This window comes from Condylostylus longicornis, unplaced genomic scaffold (genome assembly GCF_029603195.1).
Source record: "Condylostylus longicornis isolate FDR11 unplaced genomic scaffold, ASM2960319v2 ptg000027l, whole genome shotgun sequence".
Classification (NCBI taxonomy): domain Eukaryota; kingdom Metazoa; phylum Arthropoda; class Insecta; order Diptera; family Dolichopodidae; genus Condylostylus; species Condylostylus longicornis.
The window spans coordinates 3,294,119-3,309,359 of record NW_026577996.1 but is presented as its reverse complement, the minus strand read 5'-3'; the positions used below and the strand labels follow the sequence as shown (position 1 = coordinate 3,309,359).

General features: G+C 22.3%; 1 protein-coding gene across 11 annotated transcripts in view; it reads left to right on the top strand.

Moving 5' to 3' along the window:
• Positions 1–769: 769 nt before the first annotated feature.
• LOC129607582 (potassium/sodium hyperpolarization-activated cyclic nucleotide-gated channel 2) overlaps positions 770–15,241 on the top strand; it is a 34,033-nt gene continuing 19,561 nt past the window's right edge. For 3 of the 11 annotated variants that reach the window (XM_055518673.1, XM_055518668.1, XM_055518672.1), the window contains exons 1-4: positions 882–1,187; positions 5,983–7,368; positions 13,133–13,304; positions 14,198–14,436. In XM_055518673.1, coding sequence (XP_055374648.1) covers positions 1,120–1,187; positions 5,983–7,368; positions 13,133–13,304; positions 14,198–14,436 — 1,865 coding nt within the window. In that variant the 5' untranslated portion in view covers positions 882–1,119. Of the gene's footprint in view, positions 1,188–5,982; positions 7,369–13,132; positions 13,305–14,197; positions 14,437–15,241 lie in introns of all 11 variants that reach the window. The other 8 variants (XM_055518670.1, XM_055518663.1, XM_055518664.1 and 5 more) reach the window with 7 other exon arrangements.

Below are 15,241 nucleotides of genomic sequence, written 5' to 3'. Positions count from 1 at the left end.
CCGACATAATTTTAAAAAGTTGTTTTGTTTTTGCATGAATGTTACTTATAACGGGATAAATTTTGTAAAGTCAGTGATAAATTGAAAAGAAGGAGTTATATGACATTAAATTCAATGATATTTATATAATATACTTCCATATAATGTAATTTACACAATTAATATTTAATTATTACATATATGAATAATTTAAGATGAGACAAAATATTTTTTTGATTTATTTTTGAAAATAACCTAAAGTATATACTTTGAATTTTTTTATAACTGTATATTTATTTTTGGTATATCCTTTGAATGACATAAAAACTCCAAAAAGAAAAAGAGGAAAAAACAAAATAAAGGATATTTCTTTTCCTATGTCATGCGCAATCTGTGCAACTAAAATATATTATGTGCTGCCTCTACATTTTTGTAAATCCTGTCTTGCACCTTTTTGGATACACTTGATTTTACTAAAAATTTGTTTTATTTCTTATTTAAAAAAAAAAAATATTTTTGAAAAAATAGTGTTTTAATAATCAAAAAAAAAAAAATAAACATATAAAAAAGAACTTTTCTTGTTAATTGTTTTTTTATTAAAACTCTACATACATATATATTTAAAATAAATGAAGAAAAATTATGAATTTATATATATATATACATGAATATATATTAATATATATATATAAATATATATGAATATATATATATGTATATATTTATAATTCAATTAAATACTTGAAATCGAAAGACTAGATATAAATTTTAAAGAGAGCGAAAAACAAAAAAAAAAATTCTTTTGTAAATTGAATGAAAAAAAAATGTTGCATAATGTTAAACATATATAGAACATAATCGTGTTTTACTGTCGTCAATAATTTTATTGAAAATTTTACGATATATTATATAAGTTTTCTTGCCAGCTTTATGTATATATTTATTTATATATATATATATAAAAATATATATTGTAAAATATATCAAATATTTTAATTTTTTTTTATATATTATTAAAAATTATTTTTTAAAACAAAAAAAAAAATGTTGCAAAAATTATTGAGTATAGAACTTTAGCCATAAAACAAGTGTTTATGATAAAAAATAAACATTTCGCCTTATAAACTCGGTTATAGTAATATGCCAGTTAAATATTTTCAAAGGAGAGTCAGTGGGCCAGGAGCTTACGGAACTTCTAGTAATTATTTGTAAGTTTTATTTTTAACATAAGTTCATACATATATATAAAAAACATTCAGCTTAATATTTTTAAATATTATACAAGTATATACATATTATAAAAATATATATAGTTTCTGATATTATATTATACATATAATAATCTGGGTTGTATACACTGTTATTTCAATTTTATATTTTTATCTATACATATTTATATATACATACATTTTATGTGTATATTGATATACATATATACATATATTTATAATTAGGTTGTACATATTTTGTTTTTTTTTTTTGTTTTATAATTTTAACTTTGTGTCTGAAATCACAATTTTATTATAAATACATATACTTAATCTATAATTAACTGAAGAGTAGTAAGAAAAATAAAAAAACTATTTTTTTTGACAATTATATTCACACAATATTATATACATATAATATATATATATATATATATATATATATATATATATATATATATATATATATATATATATATGTATATATGTATATAAATAGTTAGTATAAATTGTAGGATATACAATATAGGGTCACACATATGTTCAAAAGCTATATAATATACACAATCTAAATTTACTAAAAATAAAGCTTATTTTATTATTCCTAAAAATATGTAGGTGTATACATGAGAATATTTTATTATACATATTGTATATATATTTATTATACATATATTTATATATATATATATATATATATATTGTATATGTTGTGTATGCATATATATATATATATATATATATATATATATATATATATATATATATATATATATAAATATATATATATATGCATTTATATATAAATATGCACTTTCAAACCTTTTATACATATTTTTAGTTAACTGCTTATATAATATATAATTATATAAATCTAAAAGTATATACATATTTGTATGTATGTATATGTAGTTGTTACACTACTGTTTTATATGAAAATCATACAAATAGGTGTACATTTATGGAATTAATATTAAGGAAAAAAAAATAAATGTAATCTAAAAATAAACATATATATATATATATATATATATTGATGAATATGTAGTATGTACATGTAGTTGATATATAAATATACGCATTTGATGTACTCGTACCTATATAATAAAAATAAGGAAAATTAAATAGTTTAATTTTTCTTTTCGCTTTTTTTTTTTGTAAATTAATAGATAACTAAATAATTTGCGCGCCTAATATATATGTAGATATTAGAAATACTGAAAAGGCGAACTACAAGCTTTCTTCTGCTGTATATGCAGTAGCGCAAAATGTTTGATAATAAAAAATTAAATTTGAAAAAACAAGATATATATGTTTATGCGCTTATATATTATCCTTTTTCTCGAATTTTAAATATTAAATGGGATAAAATATGTACTTAATTTGTTTGTATGTTAAGGTTGCAATAATAAAAAAATTTTGATGATGTTCTTCTTTATCTCTTATACATATACATATGTATGTATGTACATATTACCTACAAAACATGTGAGAAATTATGGTTTTATTTTCCGTAAAATATTGAGAGAATTTTCAAGTGAACAATTTAGAATAACTATTTTATTTGTATTTAGGCATAAGTACAGGATTTTATTTTTTCCTATTTTGTATACGTATAAATATATATGTATGTGTATACAAGCTCATTTTATATTCTAGATCGTAAAGGAAATTGTTATTACTTATACACCTTAATGTCCTGAAAACAATAATAAATTACTTTTCCTACGTTAGGCTCAATATTGTTTTTTTTTATGAACTTTTTCTATTATCATGAAAGCCAAAGAACCCAAAACAAATTATCAAATATGAAATAAATTAATAAAATTTAATTTTTTTTTTTTTTTACTGGACCTTAATTTGAGTGTATATACTATATACCATCCAATTTATACACCAAGTTATCCAATTCCAGATATATTTACCCATAAATTTTATATACATTGAATTCATAGTATAAAAAAATTATTATAATATACAAAACTCATATAGTGTTAAAAATCTATTATGTAAAATATTATGAAAGCAATATATAAAATAAAATAACTGTTATATAGATATATGAAATATAAAAGCAAAAAAACAAAAAGTTAGAGAAAAACTATATGGTTGGCATAAAATAAAGGCACAAAACGATAATGTCAACGATAAAAGAGTTTTACGGAAAAAAAGGTATTTTTTTGTTTTTTAAAAAAGGAAATTTCTTTGTCAAAATCATTGTAATTTTTATGATACTTAATTTATTCAAAAAAAAAAAAATGAAATTTTCAAAATGAAAGAGCAATATACATATACATATATAAAATATGCGTACTCATCAATTGTGAATTGTGATGCTTTTATGACATTTTATTTTTAGAGTTCACAATACTCGATTAATTCTATAATAATTCTCGAATGTGTTCTTTTAAATCATTTGATTTCTTTCAATAGCTTTTAAAGAACAAAAGAAAAACAATTTTTTTTCTTATTTTCTTATTTTTTTTTTATAAAAATTTATATAAGAATTTTGTATCCAATCTTATTTGAAATTTATATAGGACTCATATAGAAAACAAAAAACTTCAAGGTCACTGATGAAGGATAATATTAATATATGTATATATATATATTATGATTTTATATATATGTATATAATGTGTACATACATACATATACATACATACAGATATACATAATTCTATACTGGTTATAAGAGTGTATCACATCATGGTATTCTAAAAATAATAAATATTCAATGAAAAAGCGTAAAGTGAACGTTATTATACAATACCAAATAATGAAAATTGTTATTATATTACTTATTTTGTAAAACTAATTTTGGAATGTAAACTTAAAGTAGTTAAAAATAATATTTTACTTTTATTATACTATTATTTTTTGTGATTTTTTAACTTTTTCATTTTTATTACTCTACATATATATAATACATATAAACAGTATATGATAATAATTATGTGTAACATATTATAATAAATAATTGAATAAAATAATAATTTAGAATATTTTCATAAAAAATAAATTACATACATATATATAGTGTGTAGTATGGTGTGACTTTAATAAAATTCAAATTAATAAAATCAAAAACATATTGTGTAGGTACATTAGAAAACGATTTTGAATGTGTGTTTTTTTTCTTTTAAACTTCCTTAAAAGAAAATGTGTTATAAAATTAAAAATCGCGAATAACCAATATAAATAAAAATAGTGGGTATATAAACATATATGCATATAAGCGTGTGTAGTATATATAGGACATGCTTTTTTTAGTAAAAATTTATCGTTCGTAACGAATATTTGGTATTTTGTTTTGGTATGTTTACAAACGCACTTACGAATCATAGTGTGTATATGCAATATATAAGATAATATTAAAAACAAAGTAAAATACAAAAAACAAAATGAATAAAAAATGAATAGCATAAAACAATTATTGTTTTAATTTTCTCCTTAATGACATCAGGGTTTATATAGGTATGGAATATTAAGCTTTAATTTTCCTCCTTTAAACGACTAAAAATATTACAGTTTTCTTTAGTGTTTTGTAATCATTCATCATTTGAAAATATTTTACGGATATTATTATTACATATTTTTGTTTTTTTTAATATATAAGATTTAATTCTATATTTTGTTACATAAAAAAAGATAATTTTATAGTGTTTTAAATAATTATAAGTTATATTGTAAGAATTTAAAATAATATGCCACTTAATATCCTTATAGTATATATAATAATAATTCTTAATCATTTAACGATATAAAACATGGAATTTTAAAGTATTTTCACGGAAATTTGTGATAAATACAATATTCTTAATCAAAGATATGTCAATATTAATAAATATGTCACAGTTTGTGACACATTTATTGATATTGAGTTTACGGATATACGTTAATTGATATTGTGTTTTTACATATACAAACAGAGTGATTCAGAAAGGTATATACCATTGATTAGAGAATCAAAAATGGGTTAAATTTTTTTTTCCGCACTGGATGCAAAATCTCAAGAGTTTCTGATACGAATTTTTGCGAACTCTCACGAAATTTTTACTTGTTTAAATTTTTTTTTGCTTATAACTTCCTTCCCAAAAAATATATTGGAAAGATATTGGAAGAAAGGACATGTACCAGAGCTAAAAATCAACATATTACTTGTATTTGAATTTTACACAAAAAAAAAATCAATTTTTCCCCTTTTTTTATTTTTTTAGTTTTCTTCAACCCGATAATTTCGTACGAAATTTTTTGAAACTTTGAAATTTTTTCTTGCAGAATTTCGGCCACTATCTAAAATTTCAATTTAAGTCATTAAACTTTAAAAAGTCCGTTATGGTACAAGAGATAGAGCATAAAAACAATTTTATAAGGTCAATAATCCGAAAAATTTTTATTATAATAATTCAAAAAAAATTTCTCTATATGTACTTCGTAATATTATGAGAAAAAAATTGCTATATGCGATTCTTAGATAAGGACCTCAATATTACGTATATAACAGACTACGATAAATTATATTTTGGCAACATAAGCAACACATAGGTACACCTAAAAAGAATAATCAATTGAATTACACTAATTAAACAAAACTTATATACTTATAAATCAATTAATATTTTTCGAAGGGCTTACAAAGAAAAATTAATATTTTTTATCAAATTATTATAGCATACTACTTAAGTGTGAATATTCTCCTTAAAATTTCTTAATTTATATGAATAGATATTAATCAATAATTTTTGTCACTTATTTTTGTTTTTTTCATTTTTCTGAATACTTTTTCATTTAGGGGAGAAAATTCCGGTGATCGATATAATCACAATTTGTTACAGCAATCTTTAATTAATTTAACATCTAGTAATACTATCAATTATCCAAATGGTAAGAACGCTTATTATAATATATTTAAATTAGCATCGTGCAGTTGCGAATCATTTAATAGACAAAATAAATTAAATAAAATTTGTTTAAAAGATGACGATGAACAGAGTTATCTACTGATATCAGATAATGATGATAGTTCAAGAAAATATGATAAAAATATTGATAAAGAATTATGCAGTAGCCATCAATGTACACCAGATAATATAACAAAATGCTTAAACGCTGATTGTTCATCTATAAGTGATTGTAATAATTCAACGAAACACTATCGTGGTACAATATTAAATTCAAATGATGTAACTTCCACCGGATCATATGGAAATTGTAATTTAAGTGATCAAAGAATATTTTATGATTATAAGTGCTTTAATCTTAGAAATAAAAGATATTGTCATGATAATGGTATATTAAGTTTAAGTAACTCAGATCCAGTTACAGCCGTTGGTAGTCGTTTAGATGAATGCAGTAAAATACGACAAAATCATTTAAGTGATTGTAATATATATTCAAAACAAAATAATAATAACGTAATTGCATTTTCAAATATATTACATAGAACAGCTAAAAGTAAAATATTTAAAAATTTAACAAGTAGTCCATCTATATTAAATGTAAAAGCAATTAAAGAACATTCAAGAAGATTGGGTAATTTTTCATTAAGATCAAGAAATAATAGTGATAAATTATATAATAAAAATAAAAATTTAACAAAATCAAATATTGATAATAGTTTATCAGGAGATAATCAAAATAAATGTATAAATTCTCGTTTTGATGAAAAACAAACATCAGCAACATCAACAACAACATCAACACCAACTCCAACAACTGCATCAACAAATAATACACTATCAAATAATAATCAAAATCAAAATAATAACAAAAATTCGTCAACAAATCAACAACAACAGAAGAACAAGCAATTTATAGCAAAGGGTGGTATCAAAACATATCCAATAACCCATCATCAAAAAGGAAAGGGTGATGTAAGAGATGGACGACGCCGGAAACGTGGTAAAGTCTATAATAGTAACTACATAGATATAATTAATGATTTGAATAACATAAGAAAATTTTCGGTTTCGAATGGTATTAAAGATAGCTTAACTGATTTGACTGTAAGAAAAACCGATTTTTATCGTCAACTGAGCGCACCGACAACAAACTCTACATCGAAAAACCCATCAACTAATAAATATAATAATAACAATTGTTGTTTACCATCATCAAAACAGTCATCCCGTTGTATATCTTATAATAGCAGTTTGAATAAACCGCATATAAAAAATAGGTAATTTTATACAATTATTTTGAATATAATGCTTAAAAATAATTAGATGGCATATTTTAATTGCTTTTTTTAAAGCAAACAAAAAAAATGAATAATTTCGCAGTTTTTTAATTTTTTTTTTACTTTATGCAAAAATTTTTAATTATACTTTTACTGAACACACTTTTTATCAGACTAATACAAAAAAATTAAGTTTCAGAGTTAAAAAATCATTTTTTCAATTTTTAAATAATTTTACTGCTTTGTTTTAGGTAGAAACTTTCGGATTCGAATTTCCAATTTGCTCCATTGCCACACAAATTAGATAGGGTTAATTGAGCTAACTTCCCTAAAAGTACGCTGTACTCAGGAGTAGTAAAAATTGACCTTTAAATTTCTTTAGTGTGAAATATTTGGCATAACGCTTCTAACATATGTAATTATTTTTTCAAATTCAAAATGTCAAAAATGAATTATTAAAATGATGTGATTGGCTTGTCAACAACTTTGATTTTGTGTTCACGATGTTCTCTTTTCTATTTGGACAATGAGTCAAAACCAGCATGGAAAAAATTTTTATTTCGTTTACAATTTTATTTTCGAACCCATTCCAGACTCCAATAGGCCTGGCCTACGTCATAAAAGACATAAGATCAACAAGGTCAACTTCACAAGAGACTTGAAGTCGTCAAGAAATATGAACACGTTTTTTTGCCAGACAATTATTTTGTTTTTTAATTCACCAAAATTATACTTAATAGATTTTATAGTTTTATTTTGAGTGATTTTCTTTCATAGCTGTTTAAATCATTGAGATTTAGTAAATTACGGTATTAAAGGAGAAATAAATAAAACATAATTGTTTTACACGGCAAAATACACATTTCAAGGAAACTGACATCTTCCCTTTGACTGCTAAAATTTTTTTAATGATATTCTTTTTAAATGTTTACAAACCTTATCAAACTTTTTCTGCAGTACAAAATTTTAAATTAAAATTTTCCTATATGTGCCACAAGCCATAAACTTTAATTTGGATTCGAAATTTAGAAAACGAAATTTAAAATAGAATTAGTGTAGTTTATTGAATAATTAATTCAGTATCTTCCGAGAAGTTTAGTAGAAAACATAATAGAAACCTTTAAAGAAACCGGTTAATATAAAAAAAATCTTAAAAACTTTTTATATTTAGTTTCGTTTAGTTTAAACCAGTTAATCAAATATACTAACGCTTTTAATTCCATAACGTAAAATTAAATTTAAGTTAGTCATTATTAGTTGCAGAAAAATAATGTATAAAGTCGAACAGTTCAAAATATACAGTTGTTTAGTAATGGAAATTAATTAATTATTTATATACATATATACAAGTATCTATAAATACTCTTGTTTGTGAAAATTTACATTGTCTTGTTCAAAATTTTGAACGTGAAAAGTTTGCTATCAATAATATTGTTTTTGAAAAGGTGATACAAGGTAAAAATAAGAAGACAATTGAAAAATCCACCTGATGGTAAAGTATATATATGCCCTGTATGTAGTTACGTATTTTTAGAATCATAAGTTCCACAGTTTTTAATTTGTTTTGTATAGCTTTGAGCACACGTATATATACTTTATTAACTACACAAAGTTTCTTTAACATAAATATTGTAGTTCTATTAATCAATTAATCAAGTAATCTGTAGGTTAAATTTGCTATATACATATACATATATTAGAATAGCTTGGTTCCCAAACTATAAGATTTGCAATGTTCATTATAAATTTCCTCACTTTCTTCAAATTTCCATACTCGTATTCTAATTTATTTGTTTAATTTTAAGAATTGAAATTATACAATTGCTCTTTTTCAATAGTTCACCTGTTATAAATATATAGCCAGAGTGCTTTGAAAGTGAAAATTTCACGATATTTAAAAAGTGAAAATTATTTTTGTTTTTATAATAATCAAAAAATGTAAATGTTTATTTTACATTTGCACAGTCTACATTTAATTTAATGAACTAAAACTTTTTTTTGCATACAAGTAAAAGGGAAAGTTAAAATGATCAAAACAAAAATTTCCATATAATATGTACATATGTGTGTATGTATATGAAGTTGTAGATAAGTTCAAGGGGAAACATGAGATTTGTGCAAATCGATATTTTTCTTATAATTTGCATAATTTATTGGCTTATTATTTAGAACTTTTAAAATCTTAAAAATTTACATACAACATTATTAACGTAATCCTTTTTTTAAAAAGGAAATTTGTAGATTATAAAAAAGGATCAAGGTCAAAAAACTGTACTTTTGTAATTTCAATTAATTATGGATTTATAAATAAATATAAATAACGATATTTATAAGAGTGCCTCACACATCAAGAATAACTAATTTTAGTAAATTATTTTAAATCAAATATTTATTAAAAAACATTAAACACACTCAATGATTTCAATATTTGTGATGTACAGTAGACACTCTAAAAGATTTCTGTGTAAGACAAATTCCTTGAAAATTAAAAATTTCGGAAAATTTACAAAATTTTTTATACAAATTGAATATTGAGATTTTAGATTTTTTCTGTTTTTATTTTAAGAATAATAACAAAAAAATCTATCAAACAACTCATTTGTATATTATGTACATACATATATATATATAAAATATGTTGGAGTAGGTAATTATGTAGTTGTATTTAATTTATTAAATTTAAGCTGATAAAAGAAATTCAAATAATCGCAAGTTATTCATACGTTCAGTCCAAAAAAGTTTTTTTTTTGTTTTGGAATAATTATTAGCACGTTCCAAAAAAAAGAAAAAGCAAAATGTTCCTAAACTAGTTTCACTCTTAAAGTCCATCCTTCTGTGACTCCGTTTACAATAGTGTTCGAGAAAATATAGGAAATATTTGAAAATTAAGTTCAGATTTCTAAACTAACTGTTATACTAACTAGAACAATGCTGTTTCCACAATTTATTTTTTTTTTCCGATAAAAAATTTATTTGATTTTTCTCCTAAATATAAACAATATGATTTGATTACAAGTAAATATTAATTAGTATACTTTCATCTCAAAGTTCAAAGTGACTGGTTCTTTCAAGACAAAATGTGCTGCCCTACAAACCGATTGCGGCGAGTCTACTTTTTTTTTCAATATTTACAAAATTATTTACTCGTAAATGTAGTAGCAAAGAATTGTGAAAGAGAACTACGACACACTTTTTATTATTATTGCTTATAGAGAAATTCACCTTAATAAATTACAGAATTAAATAAACAAAATGGAAACTTAATTTAGATAAACACAAATTTTTCGAGATTACTCGTTTGTTCTAATTGGATGATTTCGCAAACTGTACATGAGTTAAAAAATTTTATGTATACATAATTTTCGTTAGTTGATAATTTAGAAAATTCTTTTATCGAATTCAAATTTAAATAAATTTATTTGCAAAAGTAGTGATTATTATTTAGTAAAAAATACTAAAACAAATAATCACAACTTAAATCAAAACATAAATTCGGGTATTCTAGCTTTGAAAATAAATTTATAAAAACGAAAGTTTGATTTATTTTCAAAATTCAAAATGAAATTGCTATTATAGATCTGAGAATATTTTCTTAGAGTTTCTGTTAAATATCTGTATGATTTTCAAAAATATGGTAAAATTACATCTCTGGCAATATGCAGAGAAAATGCTTTTAATAACAAACTCAAATTTTAAATATTTGTAATTGAAATGGTATTGCACTGATAAAAAAAAAACTTAATAAAAATTATTTCCAGCTTCTATATAAGCACCTATATATGTATGTATGTACAATTAAAATATCATAGATTTTGAAACACGGTTAAGTGCGACACGAATAAGCTTATGAATGATTTAATTTTAAAACCGGTAATTTTCTTCATAATTTTGTAGCGATATTCAGTTAAGCTGGGACTCACTAGTTCGTCGGCTTCGCAACGAGTTGATTTATTTTGCCTTAAAATTTTAAATTTGTCATTCTCTTTAATTTCTCTTGAGCTTTGTTTCTCTCTCTCTCTCTCTCTCTCTCTCTCTCAATAAGGTACATGAATTAACCTTCAAGTAGAATCACATTTACCTTTAGTGCGGGAATTAGGTTTTAAAAAATCAATTTTATTATTGGTTCATAACGCATAATATACTTTCACATAAAATGTAGTAAAACAACATATAGTAAACAGCTTATAGTTTATTTCAGATGTAGAAATTCATGATCAATAGAAAAATTAGTTTGACTTAAAATAGCTCAACTTAAAACCGATAAACCATATGAATTAATCTTTAAATGCACAAAAGTTTTATTAAAAAAATTTTATTAAAATTTTAATTAAAAAACAATAATCAAAATTTAATTAAAATCAATAAAAGCAAAGGAAATTTTCAATTTTATTAAATTTTATTAAATTTTTCAAATAAATTATTTGTTTTTTGTTGTTTTCGAAGATAATTTAATACGGATAAGTGCAAAAATATTTTTTTTTGTCCAATCGATGGTCATTTAACGCCATTGTTAACTGTATAATATCTATTTTGCAATTTTATGATTATAATTTTTAAAGTTCATTCAATACGAGCATACAAATGTGAATTTATTAATCGTCTAAAATACTTAAGCCAATTCTAATTTAATTGCTAGATGAAATAATTGTTATTAATTGAAATATCTAAATAGCTATTCTTAATTTATTTAATCTCTTTCAAAGAAATATATATATTGTATACTATATATTGTAAAAATACATACATATATACATATAAAAAAAACTATGCAAAACCAATACAAACATAAAAATTTTTTATTTTCATATACAAGTTTCTTAGTTTGCATATCGTGTAGGTACTTAATTCATTCAAAAGTTTTTGGTTGCTTTTTCGGAAAATAATAAAAAAAAAAATTTTTTTATTCTATATTTAGTTTTAAAAATGAAATAAAAATAAGAACATTTTGTTATTGGGCTTAAAACTTTAATAAATAAAGAAAATATTGATATAAAATTGCAACATATGCCTTAAATATTATTTTTTTATTTTTAATATTTATTTGCATTACAACAAATTTAATATTATACACACATTTGTAGTTTCATAAATAATTTAACAACATTAAAATATTACCATTTTTTTTTTGTATAAATTTATTAAAAGTTTGTATAATTTTCGTTAATATTTTAGAATTCTTTGTTTTATAATAAACATGTGAACATAAATTGTATGTATATATGTGTATATGTACTATATGCGATCGCATAATACGAAAATTTTGTACAAAAATATTATATTAAATAATCTACGTATGTATATGTATAACATATATGAGAAAATAAACAATGAACACAGAAAATAAACAAAAATATTCACAATATTTAAAAAAAAAAAAAAGTTAGTACGAAAATTTTAAGAATTCGAATTAAGAATTATTGTACTACAACTGTATATAAAATACAGTTCATTCGAACAAAAACAAAAAAAAACAATAAATAATTAAGTAAAAACCGAAAAGAAAAAAAAAATTAAGTGAACTTTTTAATTTTTCCAGTATTGGTAAAAACGACAAAATATAAAGACCGTTAAAGACGAGATTTTTTATTAAAAGATTTTTTTGTTTTTTTATTTTTAATTTCATACATAAGTATAAAATTGAAAAATTTTAATAAAAATTAAAAAAAAAACAGCAATTTTTTTTCAATAAGTAATTACAAAAAAAAAAAAACAAGAATCTCTTAATGTGTATTAGTTAAAACTAATTTTTTTTTTATATTAAAAGGATTCTTGGAGGAAACAGTACGGACTCTATACGTTGTTCATACTGCTCAACGGTTAATCAAAGTGACTTAAAAATTTCTGTTGAAAATACCTGCACAGACTCTTTAGTGACTGCAATTGAAGATGAAGCTTTGCTAATTTGTGAGTCAATTAACGGAATGGCTAGAACAAAGGTAAGAAAATAATATTTTCGTGTATTTTTTAAATAAGAAATCTCTATTTTAAACTATATTAAACACAATTAAGCGATTGGCTGCACTCTTAAATTTTGAACCGTATATAATATCACGTATATAATATAAATTTTCGATATCAAATTCATTAAAATTTTTTTTAAGGTTAATTAGTATCTAATCCTTCCTAGCGTGTTATTATCCCTACAAAAATTTCAAAATTGTCAAATTTTGGTTAGCTATTTTTTCAATAAGATTCTTGATTTCTATCAAAATTGTATAAAATTAAAAACGTTATTATACGAAAGTATACTGTTGTGTTTTATTTAATTATAGCAATTGAAGTTTAATATTAAAATAAATAATTCGAATCTTTACTGTAAGATTTTTCCTAATTAATAGTTTTATAGTTTTATTCAAAGATTTAAAGCTGTATATGCAATCTGTGTAATTTATTGTTCACAATTAAACTTGTTCATTATAGGGTTAAATTTTACTCTTAGAGTAACATACTCTCACAAGTAAAATTATAAGGAAGTTTCTATAAATCTGGCTTGGAATTGTTGTTCTACGTTTTCTTTTAATATAACACTGTGTTGAAAAAAGTTCGAAAATTTTTAAAATAGTGGCTACCGCGCTTAGGTTTTTTAACCGAGTTCCAACCCTGGTCAGGTCACTATAAAAATTATATTCAATATTATATAACTAAATATACTATGAAATAAGATGGTAATATAAAAAGTAACTGCTCATATATCCGCAAAAGTAGGTCCTAATGCTACCAAGTAAAGTAGGAGGAAAAGAAATTTTTTTAAAGTTTTCACATGATTTACCTAAGCACATAGTATATAAATTTTTAATTATATCATTTTTAATTTTAAAATTTTTTACAGGTACATTTTGACGACGTTTCACTATATGGAACGCCAAAAGAAGAACCAATGCCACAGATTCCAGTTGTTGCTGAAAAAATATCAGCAAATTTCTTAAAAAATCAATTGCAGTCATGGTTTCAGCCAACAGACAACCGGCTTGCCATGAAGCTTTTTGGCAGCCGGAAAGCATTGGTTAAAGAAAGAATTCGTCAAAAAACATCAGGACATTGGGTAATACATCCATGCAGCTCATTCAGGTACTATAACCTAAGTATATAATTATGTGTATTGTCTAACATAGATAATAATATGAAACCAAATTTGTAACAAGTGTCACAAATTTGGTTTTATGTACACTTACATATGTATAAAAGCAGAGCCGGTTCTTCTTATACTTCTTTCACAAAAATTTTAAAGGGGTATGAAATTTCAAATTCGGGACAAAAAAGGAGTTTTTTCATAACAAAAAATTATAATACTTTTTGTAAAATCAAATTATTATTCACCAATTTTCGAAGAAAAGTTTAAAAAATTAAGCAAATGAGCTAAAAAATAAAAAAGAACACAAAATAAATTTTTCTGTTGTAAATTTTTACAAATAAAAACTGTATTTGCAAAAAATTTAAAGAGATCCGCTTTTTTCACTCGTTTCTCTTGTTTACTTATATTGAATTAATGCTTAAATTCACATGTTGTTTAATTGGAAACACCTGATTCTAAGAATATATCCAAGCCGAAAAATTAATTAAACTATTGATAAAATAACAAACAACCAATCAAATTATTCAATACTTTGTGATTTTTAAAAAATTTTAAACTATATGTGAAGGTTAAATTGAAATTTAGGTTTTTGTTTCTTTTTCAATTTACTGCTTTTCCTTTTTGTTTCAAAGTTTAAATTAGTTTTCATGTAACTGTGTTTAATTTGTTGTTTGAATATTCTGGGAGAACTCATATAAATTTTTATATGTATGTACGTAAATATAATCAAAAACAGACATTTTTCTTTAACAAAATTTAAATTGAAAGTGATTTGCTGGTTTAGTATATTTCAAAGTTTTT